This window comes from Sitodiplosis mosellana, unplaced genomic scaffold (genome assembly GCF_009176505.1).
Source record: "Sitodiplosis mosellana isolate CC-2019 unplaced genomic scaffold, AAFC_SMos_1.0 Smas_scaffold_6150, whole genome shotgun sequence".
Taxonomy (NCBI): Eukaryota; Metazoa; Arthropoda; class Insecta; order Diptera; family Cecidomyiidae; genus Sitodiplosis; species Sitodiplosis mosellana.
Genome location: NW_022601391.1, coordinates 511815 through 530521, shown reverse-complemented (window position 1 = coordinate 530521; position 18707 = coordinate 511815). Strand labels below are relative to the sequence as shown.

Here is an 18707-nt window from a genome sequence, read left to right as displayed (position 1 = left end):
TCTCTCTCTCTCTCTCTCTCTCTCTCTCTCTCTCTCTCTCTCTCTCTCACTCACTTACTCACTCACTCTCTTATGTATGTGCAATTCATTTCCCGTGAGAGAGAGAGAGAGAGAGAGAGAGAGAGAGAGAGAGAGAGAGAGAAAATAAGAAAACTTTGTGCGACAATAAGTGCGTGAGTTTTGGGAATCAATGATGCCTTGAAAGTAGCGACACACAACAGCGGTTTTTTCATGACAGTCAATCGAATATCACGAACTGTCAAACTTTCAATATGGTTAAATACAATTTCGTCTATAAAAAATGACAAAATCGTCTAAAAATCTCCAAAAACGTCTATGGACAAAACGCCCATTAAAAAGGACAATATCATCTGAAAATCTAACATTTTTATTCCAAACCATAAAATTCCAATACGTTTTTGTTGACAAAATCATCTTTATTTTTAATCGTCATATTTACGTTACATTTATCAATGTACATTGTGGGTTGTTTTCTTTGATGGTTTTCTTATGACATGACAAAACCGTCAGTAATTTTGATTGAAGTCATCAGCAGAGTTATATACTCGATTTTTGTGCCCAATTTTTACCTGTACCAATTGCCGATTCTCTTCGAAGAAGGCACTGATGTTAGATTTCTCGAACATTTGCTCTGTGGTGAGCTCGAATTTGGTTAGGTTTGGGAACCGTATTCGTAGACAGGTGCCAGTAATATCACCAAAAGGCTGTGACAATCTGAGACCTCGTAGGTTTCGGCAATATCTGAAGGTATTCACAATGTTGTCGCCCATCTCGCACATGACCAACTGAAGTATTTCGATGTGTGGAAAGAAGTGGTTGGAACCATCGAATATTCCTTGTTGTAGTTGGAATAGTATCAATGCCAAACGACGTAATGAAGGACAGTTTCTTATGATAACATCCAGAAGTCTGACACTCGGTGCATTGAATGACGCTGAATCGATTCGCAAGCAATGAACGCTCGCACCAAAAATCATCAATAGGCTGCGGAGCTTATGCAATGATACGGTTTCTTCTACGGTTATAAAAATGGGGAATTGATATTTTGAACAAACATTTTCTTATAAAAATATAATTCCACGAATTTGTAATAATAGAAACGATTTTGAAGCAAAAAAATATATCACAAAAATAAATACGGTGGTGTTTTTTCTAATTAAAGAAATATTTTGTGTCCATTTTTATAGCACATTTGTTAAGAAAAAAGCTTGCCTTGCGAATTTAGATGATTTTGTCATTTTTGATACGCGTTTTGTCCATAGACGTTTTTGGAGATTTTTAGACGATTTTGTCACTTTTTTCAGAAATTGCGAATATAGACGATTTTGTCATTTTTAATACGCGTTTTGTCCACAGACGTTTTTGGAGGTTTTTAGATGTTTTTGTCATTTTTTCAGAAATTGTGAATATAGACGATTTTGTCAATTTCCACAAAGATTTTGTCATAAAAAAAATTGTCAGAATTATAGATGATTTTGTCATGTTTTTGAAAAAAAATAGACGACTTTGTTGCATTTTTAGATGGTTTTGTCATAGACGTTTTTGTTATTTCATTAGACAATTTTGTCAATTTTATAGACGTTTTTGTAAGCATCCTTTCAATATTCTACATTGTTTAAATGTTTGAACGAGAACCGCTGTAAGAGGGCGATAGAAATTTAATAGAAAAACACTGACATTCAAGGAGCACGAGTAGGTGAAAAATATGTAATACAAGTCTTCTGTGAATGAATTCCTAATTCAGAGACACCATGAATTTGTGTTGGGTATGTTCCAATTGGGATTGTTCGATACAAGAGTGAGAGGTGGAGAGAGCGAAAGAGAAATAGACGTGGCGGTTGTTTTGAAGATACAATCAATTCAACTTCCATAATTAGTGCTGGATGAAAGCCTTAATTTTGCACTAATTAAGTCAATTGAATGATCGTATCCCAAATAATCATGGGAAATTGTATGAAAAACGTATAAATTAAACATTGGAACTAGGTCATATTGTGCGCAAAACTAAAGACCGCATACAAAATGGTGTTATCACTTCGATGCCGGTGTTCTTAAGCACAGTTGATTTGATCAACAGCCCGCATGAAATTGAGTTCATCGTTTTTGATAAAGGGAGTGTGGTAAGTTGAGAGAGAAAATCGTGTCGCAAGAAGCAAGGTGAGAATAATTTGAATCAGCGGATATTTTATCAGTTTGCATGTGAAACGATTACAAAACAAACATTTTGACCATAAAACGTAGCGAATAGTAGCATAAAAAAAGGAATAAAACAAACCATTTTTTTAGCAACAACCAAAAAAGCCAATGGATAGTAGATTCAATAAACAATTATGCAGCCGAAAATGTTTGACTTTCTTGTTTCATCTGAACTAGACTTTCGGGATTTTTAACCGACAACTGAGGCTGTGAGAATGAAAATGGCAATACAGGAATAAACATTCTGAAGCGCATCAAGGAAAAAAAATTCGCAAAAGTGAATCATGAGTTCTGAATACGCAAAAGTGAACCATGAACCTCCTATGCTGCCCATGTAAATTTTTGTTCCACTTTTGCATATTCAGAACTCATGATTCATTTTTGCGAATTTTTTTTGTTGATGCGTTTCAGAATGTTTATTCCTGTATTGCCATTTTCACTCTCACAGCCTCAACTCAACAAAACTTTCTTCTGTTCCATTTCACTTTTAACGCTATGCACAGACAAACACACGAAAAGGGAGAGAAAGCAAACAAACCACTTACAAAATGCATAATTGCGCTCTAACAACTTAAACCAATGTTATACAACTTTAACTCAAAGAAATTTATTTACTGTTAACAAGTCCAATTACCAATGGCTGAATTTATTGGATAAATTCCAGTGCAAAAAAAAGAAATATTTAAAACCAAAACATGGAAAAACAAGAATTTTTTTAGACAAATTTAATAGAAAAAAAAGCAATGGAAATTAAATATTTAAAAAACAAAACCTCATATTAGATTATTAATAGATATTTAATGAAAAAAAAATACATTAAAGGAATGAACAACCAAAAATCGAATCAAAGCTGTTTGTTTCGTTGTGAATGACGTGAACGCAATGCGTGCCAAGTGCTATTGACCAACTGGAATTCGTATACGTAGCATACATGAAAAGTGATTCCGTTCTCAAATTTAATTGCAACATTCGGTTTGTATGCAGGAAATAATTCCTGCGAGAACGAGATTCCAATAAGCTGTCGACAAGCATCCAATTCCTAGGGGCATTTCTCACACAGAAAATTTGAGCAAATGTGCAAAAATGTCTATTATTTCTTCTTTTTTATTGAAATTGTAAGAAAATGTACTGAAATGACGATATTGCTTGAATAAAAGTGTTCTGGAAGTAGGTTTTAGTGGATCTCAAGGATCGTTTAGAACTGCTCCCGATTCTGGAAGTGGGTTTTGGTGGATCCTCAGGATGGACCAGATCCGGTTTGACAATGCCCTGGCCCATCCTGAAGATCCACTTCCAGAACCGGGAGCAGTTCTGAACAATCCTTGAGATCCACCAAAACCCACTTCCAGAACACAAGTTCAGTGTAAATGAACATTTATTTACACGAATTGATAAAAATTGATCGAATCGGACCAAACGGAAGAAATTTTTCAAAATTTATAAGAATTCATTCATTCTTTTCGTGAGAAATGCCCCTAGTCCAATTCAAACAGCATATCGTTCGTGTGCAATTTTCTTTTTATCATCGAAACCAATCGATATACTGTTATTCAACATTCGCAAAATTCCACTTTATTGCTGGAGCGTGTGTTGCGTATGTTCCAACCGATAGAAATTCAGCGGCGGTGTTCGAATGATGCATCCAAAATGGACAGACATACCACACACCCACACACAGAAAGAGAGAGAGAGTGTGTACTCTCATCTGCACCTCGAAAGTGCTCTTCTCCAAAAATTCGGAAAAATTCCCAGAAAAAAACGCACCGTTTGTAAACAGGGAACCATTGCAGCTCATTTGTGATTTAAATCACTCTACTTTACCTTTCAATCTGGGTATGAACGGACACAGCTTTACCATTGCTCTCTTTGTCGTGCCGTGTCGCTCACTCACTGTGAGGGTGACTCACAATCTCTCTCTCTCTCTCCATTTTTTGCTCATATATTTTTGCTTTTAAAGGCGCCGCATTGAGCCAGCCGAGCACACACAACTGGCACATCATATTTACCAAAGTAAAATCTTTCGACGTACCTTGTGTACATGGACGATGGATAAAATGAGCCGTAAATTATTATGCGTCAAATTTATGATGTCAGATGTTCATTTCCCGCGACAATGAGTAGCAGTGACTATGGTGGCGGCGGCGGCGGTGAACTTCATTCGTGGCATTCTGTGCCTTCAATTACAAATTTTCGTCAATTATCTCTGGGCGATACACATGCAAATCTGGATAATAATCCAACAGATTTGCAATCCACCCATTTAAAAAGTCACTGTATTTCACTTGCGACCAATCCACGAAAGATTGAATTTCCATTTGAACGCTGTTATTGGTTGCCATTTTCTTTTTTCTTCGGTTGAACATCAAAATGACGAATATAATTTTTATAAAATGAACTGTGACATTAACAGGTACAATATTATGATCGGCTCACTCATACAGCCAATTAGAGATTTCATTAATCTTCTCTCACTGGTTTATTAACGGTTTATATAATGGATGTTTTCTCCTCAAAATAGGTCCTGCTTGGCCGCACTGCGTTTTTTCCGCGTCATTTACAAAAACAAAATGCATTGCCATTGTTCTTCAGGAATAAAATATGATGACGATGAAGCGTAAGAATGCATTTAGTTTTGACGTTTGTTTTTGCATTCAACAATAATGACGAGCTAATTAATATTTTATGAATGAATTATTCGTGCAACCAGGTAACTATTTCACCCTAGGGGTTTCACGCAAACTCGAAGGCCGAAGATTTTACTAAATAGCTGGGAATAAAACCATTTTATGTGTAAACTATAGATATTGCTTCTTTTTATTCATAATCTCGAATTTTTTAGAATTTTTTGAATCTAAAAATTCTAGAAGTGGGTTTTGGTGGATCCTCAGGATTGTTCAAAACCGCTCCTGGTTCTGGAAGTGGATCCTCAGGATGGACCAGGGCATTGTCAAACCCAGTCTGATCCATCCTGAAGATCCACCAAAACCCACTTCCAGAACCGGGAGCAGTTTTGAACGATCCTGAGGATCCACCAAAACCCACTTCCAGAACATAATTTTCAAGGTGAATGTTGAAATATTTCGAAATAATACGGATTTTGGTGAATCCCAGAGAATTTTAGAGAAAAGAGAGAAATATTGAAATTTTAGATGAATTTTAAGTTGCGTGAAACCCCTAGATTTCACCTTTGCAATGATATTTGGCCATGTTATTGTAGTTCTATTTTTTGGACATAATGTTCGAAGATGAAAGTAAAAATGGGGACAATTTTGCATATTCGAAAGAATGCGCCCGACAATGTGCAAGAAAAAAGTTACCTGGACGACCTCCGAAAAAAAGAAGTTACATAGCAACACTTTTATTGGCTTAGTGAAAATTTTGTAGAGTCGAACTGATTTAATTAGCACAATGCTGTCCATTTACAGTTGTTAGTAATAAGTGAAGAAAAAGAAAACAATTTTCTGATTTTTTTTTGTCTGAAGCACAAGTCATGAATTAAAATGCAAACTGCCGCGCGCTTCGTTGTTAACTCAACTATCAGAAGATCACATTCATTTATAGATTTAAAAAAAAAGAGAAACACAAACGCGTCTTCATAGAAATAACAAATTGTATCGCAACGAGTTCATTCAGCCAGCATGTTTTCAAGTGAATTTTAAAAACGGTTTAAAACGCGTCATTCACAAGAAAATCAGGATATGAAAATATTGAACAACAGAATAATATTAATAATATTTTTTTATTAACGAAACTTTTAAAATAAAAACACACACACACAAAAACGGCCATTTCAATTTCACATTTTCTCAAATAAAACGAAAAAAAAACAATTGTTGCATATCGTAAAAAGAAATGTTTATCGCCATTGAAATTACGCCATTTGTCTTGATAAAAATGTATCGGATATATTAATTTATGCCATTAAAATAACATACATTAAATCAATACCCAAATAATCGTACGATGCGACAGGCGTACCACAGTTATTTTTTTTCTCCCTGGGTTCTTAAAACATTTTAACATTCTGCGAATAAAACTGAACATTAAATAATACTTATGAAAATTACTACCAAAAACAACAACAAGAACTTAATGAGAATTACACATTGCAGATAATAACAGAAAAAAAACAACACACGTTCAATGGAGAGAAACAATTTCTAGCAAATTTAGCAAAAACAAAAGCAAATTATTTAAGATTGAGAGCCATGGCCATGGACATGAAAAATCAGGTGACACACCGCGGTTTGATGTGCTATCCATTGACCGTTACCAGAGCGCTGATTTCATAATATTTCCAATTTGTATGTACATAAATTTTGTAAATAAAATTCGTAGAGCAAACAAAATAAAAAAAAAACAACCAAATGATGATGATGATGATTTTAAATCAAAAGAAAAACGGTTTTCAGTGACTACAACTACTGAGCGACTTACCATTTATGATTAAACTTACTCTAAGATGTAAAAACAACAAAAAAAAAAAATAAATAAATAAAAAAAAAATCCTTTGACTGTTTTTTTCTTTCCTTCTTTCTATTTCGAAATTTATTTGAAAATTCGAATCACAAACGATTTCAATTTATGCACTTTTTTACTCTCGACCCATTCCGATGGATGCGCCTGGTACATGATGTAGATGATTGGACGCCAATGAATATGTTTTCACCTGTGTGTGTACCCGCATGACTACAATTATACACATTTATGAAATATTCATTCTATTCGATCCGTTCTTTAAATTTCTGTGAATAAAATCAAACACCTTGAGTGAAGTCAATTCTTTGGAGTATTATCCACACAAATTGCATTTGTCAATGGAATGTTGATAATGATTGTGTTTGATATGTTGATTTAATGCCTCTTCATTTGGCGATTTATGTCTTATTAGATGCTGTTGAAGTGTATACTTATTTGATTAAAAAAAAGCGTTACATATTGACATTTTGTACAATCTGATGAATGAACTCGTTCTATATGAATTTTGAGCTCGGCCTTCGTTCAATGTGCCTTGACAATGAATTCCCAGATTCAATTAGTTCCATCAATCATATGATAACCAATATTGGCAGTATGTTTTTCTTCTGAGTGGATTCGCTCTACATGTGACTATTTCGGCCCTTCGGTTGTGAACCTTAAAAGGTAAACAATGGCATTATTTAAGGTCCAATTATCGTGGCACACGATTGCATTTGTAGCAACGATGAGGTGAGAAAAATAAAACATGAAAAATGAAAATAAATATGTTACTTGGTCGGGGTTTAAGTAGAACAGCAGATGTTCATCAACTCGTTTGATTATCTTGAAAACTATTCCACAACACTGAATGGATTTATTATGTGGAAAGTGCATTTTTTCATGCTGCAGCAAATGTGACATTTTTACATTCGCTATGGCTGCATGACCTGCATCGAAGTACTTAGCTGGATCTGACCGATTATCGTCAGTAGGTTCTGGAACCCGTTCAGATTTGGTTATTGCTTGTGATGTGAGATCGTTTGATGCAAAGTTCCATGGTCATTGTTACAGGTGTAATCAAAATTTACGCCGATCGAATGTGAGTCATGGATTTCATTGACTTTGTCACCATCATTATTTCCATGATAAACTAGAATAATACATTCAATTCGGAACAATTATTAAATTCATCGAATATTATGTATGGAAGATTCTATACATTTTCCCAAACCTACTTGACAACGAGTCAACAAAATCGATGTTAATTTCTTCCGTTTCCAACTCTGGAAATCCATTTTTAACATCTGGGTATGATTCATACTTTCATTCGTATCGACTTCGGTGTCATTGAATTCGTTTTTCATATAATTCGATTGGGCGTTTTGTACCGAACGGAGCCCGTCTCCGTCTCTCTCCAGCACTCAGGGTGAATATAGTTGAGTAAGAGATCATGATGCTTTATCTACATGGTTTAGAAATAATTTTAAAAGAAGAAAAATTGTAAGTAATTTTAACTTAAAATTCCTGTTCAGGTGCATATTACCAATGTGCCCGCTTACGACCGAGTCAATGAACAAACTGCATTCTGAGCTATCAAATACACTAATATGAATTTTGCCGCTCTTCAAACACAGCCGAAACTAATGTGCATCCATCAAAAGATTGTCTCTATAATATTCATTCGATTTTTTACTTGAACTATCTGCAAACTGTTTTGTATATACTATTACTTTTAGCGAACTGTCAAATGGTACGGAGTTTCTGAAGTAACAGAAATGTACGAGCATGCGTATCGATGCGTTAATAACGCATTGCGTTGAGCCGGTTCTTTTTGAACAAAAAAGAAATCCGATTGAAGATAATTTTTTCAAGCAATTTTGAATATCAACCAAAAAAGTATTTGTAAGGATAAAACGGCTGATTTCTACTCATCAAATTCATTTATTTCATTTTCCGTAATGTTCGGAATGAATTTCGCAGAGCAACAAAACAACATAAAACAAAACGATATACAAATTTAGTCTTTCTTTAGAAAATTTAGTCTGATCACGGAGGACGATAGTCCAACAAGTGACGCTCCAACAACTGTGCATTTCAAGCCAAATATCAAAAATGCCAGTTTTTGCGTCACGAGTAAATATGCTATTTTCTCGGGACACTATTTGGGCCTCGGCATGTTGGGTACCGTTGGAAAGGTCTTGGTCTAAATAGTCGGAAATACCATATCCCTCATGCCTAAAGTGAGTTCTATGCAAAAATATAGCGGTTGGAAAATTTCGATAAATTTTCAAATCTATACCCATATCTTACGAAGGGGATACCCAAGGTGTGGTCTGAGGTGTTCAAGAGAAGCTTCTCCTCGCCACCTTTCCAACGCCGGTCTGAGTGCCCCGATTGGTTCGAAATCAAAAAAGTTATGGGCATCGGTAGTTTGATTTTGATTTTTTAAGTATTGATTTGTGCGTCCGTTCGTCCGTTCGTCCGTTCGTTCGTCTGTCCGGAAATTTTTTTGACCCCCACAGATTCCGGTGCCGATATGCCTAAGCTGTAGCTGGTGTCAGGCCACATGGAAACCCGTCCTCAGATTGACATTTGCATTACAGGAGAGCTGGCTATGGCTTCACTAGCCTGCATGTTTACGATTTTTTCAAGTATTTATTTCCCACACTAGATCAACTCAGACACCCATCGGGCAAAGTCAGCTCGTAATTGTTTGAGAAGACCTTCAAAAAGTTCCATACACACATGCCAATGTTTATGTGATATAAAAGAAAAAAGTCGATTTTTATGAAAAATCGACCCCCTTAAATTTCACACCAAACTCGATTTCTCAAAAATCAGCCCGACAATCTTTTACCAAAAACTGAGCGTTTGTAGCCGGCCACCATACCAACAAAATGGCATATGCCACATATCCGGGAAAATTCGTATTTCGAAGTTCTGGGCATAGGCAATTCATCAACGAACGGAATTTGTACGAAAATTCGCATTCTACAATGAAATTGCTGCCAAAAATACGCATCTACTGGCTGAAAAAGGCTCACAAAAGACCATATCCGCTCAATTTTCGACGAGCAATCGATTAAAAGTGGTCACAATGCGATCTGAGGGCATTTCATGGTCGAAAAATAGGTCGGATTGAAGTGAATTTTTCAACTTGCTCTATTTTCACTGAAAATAACATTTTTGTTCGGAAAACACGTGAAATAGACCTCTGACGACATTTTGGTCTTAGAAAACTGTGTTTTTTCGTGAAAATAATGAGAGTCCACGAACACTTGAATATCCATTTCGTTGTCATTTAGGTCATAAATCGGCATTTTGGCATCTGAATGTATGAAATTGAACTTTTGCTCGGGGGATACATGAAAAATGCACTTTCCAGAGCTTTGGTGGTTGGGAACTAATATTTTTTAATGAAATAATGAGAATCCACAATCGTTTCAACACTCTTTTTATGGTTATTTTGAAATTTAATCATATTTTACCGCATTTTATAATGTGCAATTAGAGGAAATTGGGACTTTTTCAATGGTAGTGGAAATTAGATAGTGCAATCTCCAGAACTTGTGAAATTAGAATGCAAATGTGTTACCCAGAAAATTGCAATTTCCTGATAATAAGACCTGAAAATAGACATACTTCTGGTAAAAATGTATTTTTCCAAAAAAAAAGCCTTACAAAAGTAGTGATATCCATCCGTATGAAAACCAATACACTTTTTGTGCATGCTACTACTTCTTCTTGTTCACACTATCGTTCACATAATCGTGCACAATGGAAGCGGCCATATTGAATATTTATAGTGTATTGTCATTATTTCTTCCAATATGGGGACTTACAGTTTGTGTTAAGAAGAAGAAGTAGTACCATTCCTCAGTTTGCATACGGACGGTGATATTAGATGAAAAACCTCTAGACGAGGTTGAAATGGAGTGACGCTCCGTGCGTGGATTTACCACTCAAAATGACTGATATCATTTTGAGTGACGCTGGGACGCTGTATTACTGGGAACGAAGTTCAAAAGTGTTTTTCGCATTCACTATTGTGAAAATTTATTTACAATAGGGAAAAATATCGCGTCACGACTTTTGAATTTTGTCTTCAAGTCAAGCTTCAAAGCGTTTTGCCGTCCAAAAGTCGTGACGCGATATTTTTCCTTATTTTAAATAAATTTTCACAATAATGAATGCGAAAAACACTTTTGAACTTCGTTCTCGGACAGTATACAAACGACTCCGGACAGTATGAACAGTGAACACGAAAGTACAAGTAAACCTCGCGTGCCATCATTGTATTGGTTTTACATTGAAACGCGCTGCACGCACCTTAACATTCATAATACATACAAATTTAATGTGGGTGGAGGCGCCCTATGAAAAATGGCACAGATTGCTCAAGCTACGGTTAACTCGTACTTTTTTTCATCACTCACAAATACCGATGCAAATAATTATCCGTATCGGTGAAAGTGTTCGATTATAAGGATCGCAGTTACGGATATAAATCTTTATCCGCACAATATAAGGTTTCAGCATTACAATGAACTTTTGTATTATAATCACCTTATAAAGCAAAACAGAATAAAGTGAAAAGTCGTTTACAAGGTGTTTGGTTCTTGGGCTGTAACCGGAATCACAGTGTGTGTGTGGATTGCATTAAATAAACCGCCATCTATGTCATGATGCTTTTGTTCGTATAAGTCCATATGCATTCAATTTGAATGCTCAAAAAACGTTCAAAACCATTAGACAGTGGCAAGATTTTATTTGGTGCCTTCAGAATTTCAAATTTTGAAATATTCTCTGAAACAGAAGAAAAATGGAGCTACGGACTATATGATTCCATGTGTTGTTCCTTACTTCCTTAGTCTTATTCTATGTGTACTTTGCTTAAATCGTCAACAAAACGCATGGAGTATTTCTCTGTTTTGCTTTATAAGGTGATTATAATACAAAAGTTCGTTATAATTCTGAAACTTTATATTGTGCGGATAAAGATTTATATCCGTAACTGCGATCCTTATAATCGAACACTTTCACCGATACGGATAATTATTTGCATTGGTATTTGTGAGTGATGAAAAAAAGTACGAGTTAACCGTAGCACGAGCTACGCACGCGGGGTTTACTTGTACTTTCACAAATAAACAAAATTATTTGTCCCCGAACGGTCAATATTTCTAATCTGTGGAAGTGATGACAGTGACCCTCAGATATGTTCCTAGAAAATATTTTATGCATTCATGTTTCACACAAATAATATGAATAAGAATCTGAAGAAAGTATGAATAAATGGCAAGTAATTTGTGAATTTTGCAATTTGCTCTATTTTCACTGAAAATGACATTTTTGTTTGGAAAACACGTGAAATAGACCTCTGACGACATTTTGGTCTTAGAAAACTGTTATTTTTGTGAAAATAATGTCCACGAACACATGATGGGGAATATTCCTTTGGCTAATCCATTGGCATTGAGAGAGTGAGAGAGAAAGAAAGCCAAACAAAATGGTCGAAGATTTTCGATTTGAACGTGCTTTGTGTTTTATTTATTTCGATATTCAACTATGCGAAGAATATTTGTATTTCGGGTGGAATACGCGCCTCAACGGCAACTTCATCAGCAACCCGATTTCTTCCTCTTTATAAGAGTTTATTTTGGCTTACAAATGCCTTGGGCCCAATCGCCCTCAATTTGTTAAATCAAAAATCTTCGAACATTTGGTTTTACTTTCACTCTCTCTCTAGCTCTCTTTCTCTCTCCCTCTTTCGGAATTTTATTCAATTTCATCGTTGATTTTCTGCAAATAAAACCAATAACTTGAGTGAAGTCATTTCTTTGAATAATAAATCATTTAAAATAAATCTATGAAATGTCACAAAAAGAAGAAATGCTGATTTTTTCTTGTCGCCTTCATTACTTCTATTTATCATTTAACATTTATTTTCAGCTCCAACAAAATTGATGTGAATTTAATCTATTGCCCTACATTTGATGGAAGTTTGTATGTATGCTTATTGTTACATTTGTTTCGATTGTTTGTTCATTTGTTTTGAAGATTCCCACTATTCCGGGAGCCGAATTTAGGATGAACTTTGTTACTTTTCAGGATCAGACGAGCTTCACTATTTGGTGGGCCTTTTACTCATTTCACTCTGCTTCTTTTTCCATTCTTTTGGATGTGCTTTCTTTTGATGTGAGTACATGTTTGGTCTCCAGATGAATGCCTCGGGGCAAAACGAGCACTTGTATCTATAATTATATAAATGTATAATAATTAGTTGATATAAATATCAAATAATAAATAGTAGATAATAGAGAATTTACAATTTTTCTCCGGTATGTGTGGCCACATGATCCTGTGAAGAAAGCAAATTTGTTGAGTCATTTCACAAGACATAACCATATTTATTTAATCTTTTCAATGTATTTCATTGACATGCAGTGTACAAACCTTCAGAGCTACAGCCGCTTTGAATGTTTTGGAACAGAGGTGACAACTGAAAATTCGATCGCAATGAACCTCTCGAACATGACATACTTGAACGATAAAAGATCAACATTTGAACAACGATTTTCAATTGAATTGGACCATTTGCATTCTTCTTCAATTCAACTTACACAATGCATTTTGATTGGGTGAGACTTTGTCGCATTGAGTGCATTTTTGTGGTTCCGAATTGTGTCGAATCATATGCTCCTTCAACGTATATCTATTACTCAGCCATGCACTACAAATCTGGCATTGGGCCCGTTCGCGTCGAATCGAATTTTCCATATGCATGCTCCTAATGTGGGCCAGCACCTCTTTGCGCGTTGTAAATGTTTTCGCGCAATATTCACAAATCTCTGATTTTGCCTCCTTATCAGCTTCGTGAATACGGAAAATATGCGACTTTTGTAACTTTTCCGTTGAGAATCTAAAAAATTCATATAATTTAAACAGATTTGGATAGAACAATTTAGAAAAAAAAAACGGTGTAAATTTCACAAGATTCAACGCATGACTCACTTTCTATTGCAATAATCGCATGGAAAATTTCGTGCCGTTTTTTCTTCGTGAGATCTTTTATGAATTTCAAGCCGATATTTTGACTTCCACGCTTTGCCACATTCGTTGCAACTAAATCGTTTCGTGTCGACCGCTTTGTGTTGAGAAATGTGCGCACTTAAATCCGCCTTACGTGGAAATACTTTCATGCAGGTTGTACACCTAAAATGTTGTTAATTGAATCAATATAGATTGAACAAGACTAAACATTCAATGAGGCTATTTCCTACTTGAATATATTTGGATTCATGTGATACTGCAGGTGATCGTTGATATTTTTGAGCTCTCTGAATTTCATTTCGCAGCACTTGATGAATCCATCAGGTATTTGATGTTTTTCTAAATAGTGCAGCTTGGCATGTTGCAATGACGACAATTCAATTTTACATATTTCGCAATGCATATCGAAGAACAATTTTATACTGTCCGTATCCGGATTGATCGCATTCAAATTCTTCTTTGATTCGGTAACTAGAGGAAGATCTTGTGGTTATTATGCCATTTTAAATGAAAAAGAAAAAGAAAGATTGAATTACCCAAACCATGAGTCACCTTCATGTGTCTAGTCAAATGATGTTTGCTGAAAAATGATTTGTTACACACATTACAAACGTTCTGCTTTGGTGATTGGCGCGTTTCATGCACTCGTAAATGTGCCTGCAATGCGATTATCGTTGTACTATCCTTTTTACAAATGCAACATCTGAAAAAGATATCGTTTGAAATTGAAAATTAGGCATGGAACCAAAAAACTATTTACTAGCCCAACATAAAATGATTTGCATGCATAATCAATCCCAATATCACTGGCATACATTACACCATAGTAGAGAAAATACTCACTTGAAAAGTTCCGGTTTCAAATGCCACAAAACATGACCTTGAATATTAACGGCTTTCTTGAACTTCAGACCACAGCACTTGATAAACCCATCGGCTACTTGGTGTTCGTGCATATAGTGGTATTGTGCTTCTTGCAGTGATTTGAACATAACATCACAGTAATCACATTTCATATCGAATTGCATTGCAATCACTTTGTCAATTTCGGTTGCGTCTAGTGTCATCTTTTTTACCTCACGCAATTTGTTTAATTGTTTTCGGACATCATCTAAAATGCAAATTATGTTCCCCCAACAACAGATATTATATTTAAAAAAAAAAACAGTCGAAAAGAACACAGCAACTGTCGGAGATTTGGAATTCGATGGTCTATTCACCTGGTTTATGGTAGAATTTCAGATGAGCTTCGAGTTTTTCTTTGCTGGTACAACTATTGGTAGAGGGAGAAAAAAAATGAAAAATGGCAACATTTTCATGGTAAATTGATTTTGATAAATAATTCATTTAATTGTAGCACTTACGATTTCGAGCATATATGACAAACGATTGTTTTCGAATGCGTTTCCATGTGATTTCGAATTCTGTCAATTCTCGTGAATATTTTGCCGCATATATTACAGGTGTAGTTCTTTGAATGCCTATGATTCGCCATGTGAGTCTGTTTAATCAAGAACAAAACAGTTCGATCGTCAGTTTTATTCCAAGTAGGCGGCTTCAACTTAAAGTCAGACTTTGATTTTTCAAATATTTTTTACATGCATATCATTGGAATGTGTGGCTATCATGATGATTATTGGGCCAAATAGTGATAATTTACTCCTAAACATTCGATGGTTCCATTAACCCTTTGATGCACAATTTTTTGTTTTTGAATCATTTTGATATATGTTTTGTGCCACGATAAATAGAGAAAAACCTCAAAAGAAAAAATTGCGTATTTGTCGAGAAAATCGGAAAAGAGTCAAAAGTGTCAAATCACTATAAAAGCTTGAAAAAATTAAATTTCATAAAACTAATGATGCAGAAAGTTAAATTGATGTGTTTTGGTCCTACGAGTCCTAATTTGACAATTGAAAAGAATGAACAAACCCACAAGATAAGAGGAGGAAAAATGTGGAATTCTGCTATAATTTCGCATTTTTTTACAGCAGTACATGAACAGAAAAAACTTTCCATTCAGCCAGCCAATTGTAGCCTGTAAAGTATCAAATGAAAGCTAGTTCAATTCCCTACATTTGTTTCCAAACAGGAATGTAAAAATATTCAGTGGTTTCATAGCTATAGCGTCTGGCGTATCTGGTTATTTTAGAAACCGTAATGTGATAAAGGGTTAATTTAAGCGTTATTGTAAACCTCAAAACAATCAAAAACCGCAAGGGAAACATACTTTACTTTACCAAAATATAAATGGTCCGAAAACAGAATCAACAAGCATTGTGTACAACGATATGTACAATGTACAATTGAGGGGTTTGGAGCGAAAATATCATACAGAAAAGTTAAGAGGAAAAATGTCAAATGAAAAGATATAGCTATATAGTTCACTATAGTTTACTATACAGTTTACTATATAGCTATCCCTTTTTCTCTCATTCATCATCGACATTTTTCCGCTCAACTTTTCTGTATTACATTTTCGCTCTAGACCCCTCAATTGTACATATCATACGTTGTTTTCGTATTTTCTAGCAGCCGTGTTGGCGATAGAATCGAAAACAGCTCATTACTGTATATAGCATGATTAAAATGAAGAAGTGAATACATAATGCTTTATTCTGATATGTCCAATTTTGAGCATTTTTGAAAAACTTTGACTATAGTACATAGTTCAATGTTGACTAAAAAATATGAACTCCAACATTATTGTTATTGCTTATGCTTTTTGAGACTATTATCAGCTTGATTCATACATTATGAGTGTGCTAGTAATTCAGTAATAAATAAATGAATTAGCTGCTATTTCGTAGAAATTGAGAGTGGGACCAAATATTACACATTCCCAAAACGTATTTAGGTTATAAATATAGTAGCCGTTTTGGAGAGTCAACAGTTGTTTTTTTTTTACTTTTACATACGGATGGAAGAAGATTTTTGAATAAAGAGAAAGTAATTATTCAAACGTTCGTGAAGGTAAGTTCTTGAAGTTCTTTGAAATTTTAAATTCGTTCAACATCTTTGATTCCTTCTGTCAACAGAAAAAGTGATATCGTATCAAAAAATAAATATATATCGACATATAATAATAATATATCGATTAAAGAAAAATAGAAAAAAAATTGAGCTGAACGTCTAACTCGTCTATATACACGTAATCTTGAAATTTTTCAAACTTTTTCCTAAAGACTATATTTCCTAGGCGTCCGATCATGGCTGATTCCAATCGGCGCCGATTTTTTCAAACAATCGGTTGCCCAGGAAATAGAACCTTAAGAGGGTATTTATAATTTTTTAAATCCGAAAATTTCATAAATTTACTGCGGATTTTGATCCAAATCATCATTATTCGTCCTAATTCATTCCATCCAACCGATATTTCCCGCAGAAATGAAGAAAAAAAAACTAAGAAAACTTTTAAAGTACTGACTTTCACGAAAATGTAAAAAAAATGCTAAAATTAATTAAATCATCACTATTTGACCCAACATGTTAGCCACATATGCCAACGATAGGCTCGTACAACATTTTCGAAAAATTAAAATCCGGCCTTAAGTTCAAGCCAGATCACTTAGAATCAGCATCAGCGGTACCAATAAGAATGCTTACCGAAAGTGACAATTTAGTTTTCATTATCCGATCACAATATCCACATCTGAAAGAAAATTTGAAACGAAAATTGGGAAGGATTGAAAAATTGATAAGAAAATGCGGCAAAAATTAATTCGAGCATAAAATCAATGAAGAATATTTTTTTAATTTACTTGAATATCTCCGGGTTGATATGCCATCGAATGTGATCGTTGACCAATTTGTCGCGTTTCAATTTCAAGCCACAGCACTTGATATAACCATCGTTGATTTGATGTGCACTTTTGTAATGCGAATTTGCACGCTTGAGAGTCTTCAGTTCGATTGAGCATATATCGCATGTTGTGTCAAAGTTTTCCATAAAGATTTCCTTGCCCACGGATGGATCGACGTCATTCGATTTTGAGCTAATGGAATCGCTCTCCAATTCTGTTTTAAGAAATGGGTAATATTTGAAAAAAATTCATCCAATCAGTTGAGAATGGTGTTGAAAATTTACCCGCTTCTTCTTCGTCATCATCTTTGTCATTTTCGATCTCAGCATCATCGTCATCGTCATCGAGTATATCATTGCACAGAACATCGGTCAATTCGAATAATTTTACCTCTTCAATACCCGCATCATCTAGTTCATCAGGTTTTATTGGGTATTCATCGGTAAACTTGAGCTCATCATAATTGGTGATGACTTCGACAAAATTGGGCTGTTCTGTAATTTCATTTGAAATGTTTTCTGTTTCGTGGTTAACTTCAGATTTTACAATTTGTTGTAAATATTTCTGCTGGGCACAGCGCACTGAACGATGGAAACGATGAAACTCCTCGGTTTTCTTCCAACATGTGGCACAAATACATTTTGGTAGTGCATCCAATTGATTTACCTAGAAATCGTTTGAAAAATTTGAAATCATTTCGGATTTAAATGGGAATGATGTCACTTACCTCGCCAATATGTTCGTTTATAATTCCAGCGATGTTTAAATCATCATTATCGAAAATGCCAATCAATCGGTTGTCCGATGAAAAACATAAACGACAAACCTCTGTTGATTCCATCGAATCAGTTCACTTCAATCCGGATTTGACACAATACTTTACTTTTCATTTGGTAAATAATGTAATATTTTGTTGTCATCTTACAATCTGTCAAAAAAAAAATCAAAGCCGACGCAACGTTTACATTCCACCGGATACATGTCCAAATGCACTTGAACAGCGAATAGACGCCACATGTTTTTCTTTTTTTTCTTTTTAATAACAACAATCCAGGCAATCGAAAATAAATTAATGAAATGCATGAAAATTTTGAAACAACCGTTTGTTTATTTAACTCAACGCTTTTAATATCGAATCGATGTTCAAATATTATGTTTGCATGATGCGTTATGCTG

General features: G+C 34.9%; 1 protein-coding gene and 1 long non-coding RNA gene across 2 annotated transcripts; both read right to left on the bottom strand.

Annotated features, from left to right (window-relative positions):
• Positions 1–6508: 6508 nt before the first annotated feature.
• Positions 6509–8659, bottom strand: LOC129573951 (uncharacterized). Its single transcript, XR_008688649.1, has 4 exons — positions 8219–8659; positions 7911–8137; positions 7468–7825; positions 6509–7351 (listed from the first exon to the last, which is right to left on the bottom strand). It is a non-coding gene; the product is annotated as an uncharacterized LOC129573951 (long non-coding RNA).
• A 3322-nt stretch (positions 8660–11981) lies between these two features.
• On the bottom strand, positions 11982–18484 carry LOC129573950 (transcription factor grauzone-like). The gene is made up of 14 exons (XM_055455160.1): positions 18259–18484; positions 17816–18197; positions 17490–17745; positions 17335–17380; positions 15093–15229; positions 14949–15001; positions 14572–14839; positions 14265–14431; positions 13959–14199; positions 13690–13890; positions 13299–13597; positions 13132–13217; positions 13005–13036; positions 11982–12929 (listed from the first exon to the last, which is right to left on the bottom strand). The coding sequence occupies exons 1-14, from the start codon at positions 18370–18372 to the stop codon at positions 12803–12805; spliced, it is 2409 nt and encodes an 802-aa protein (XP_055311135.1). The 5' UTR covers positions 18373–18484; the 3' UTR covers positions 11982–12802.
• Positions 18485–18707: the final 223 nt, after the last annotated feature.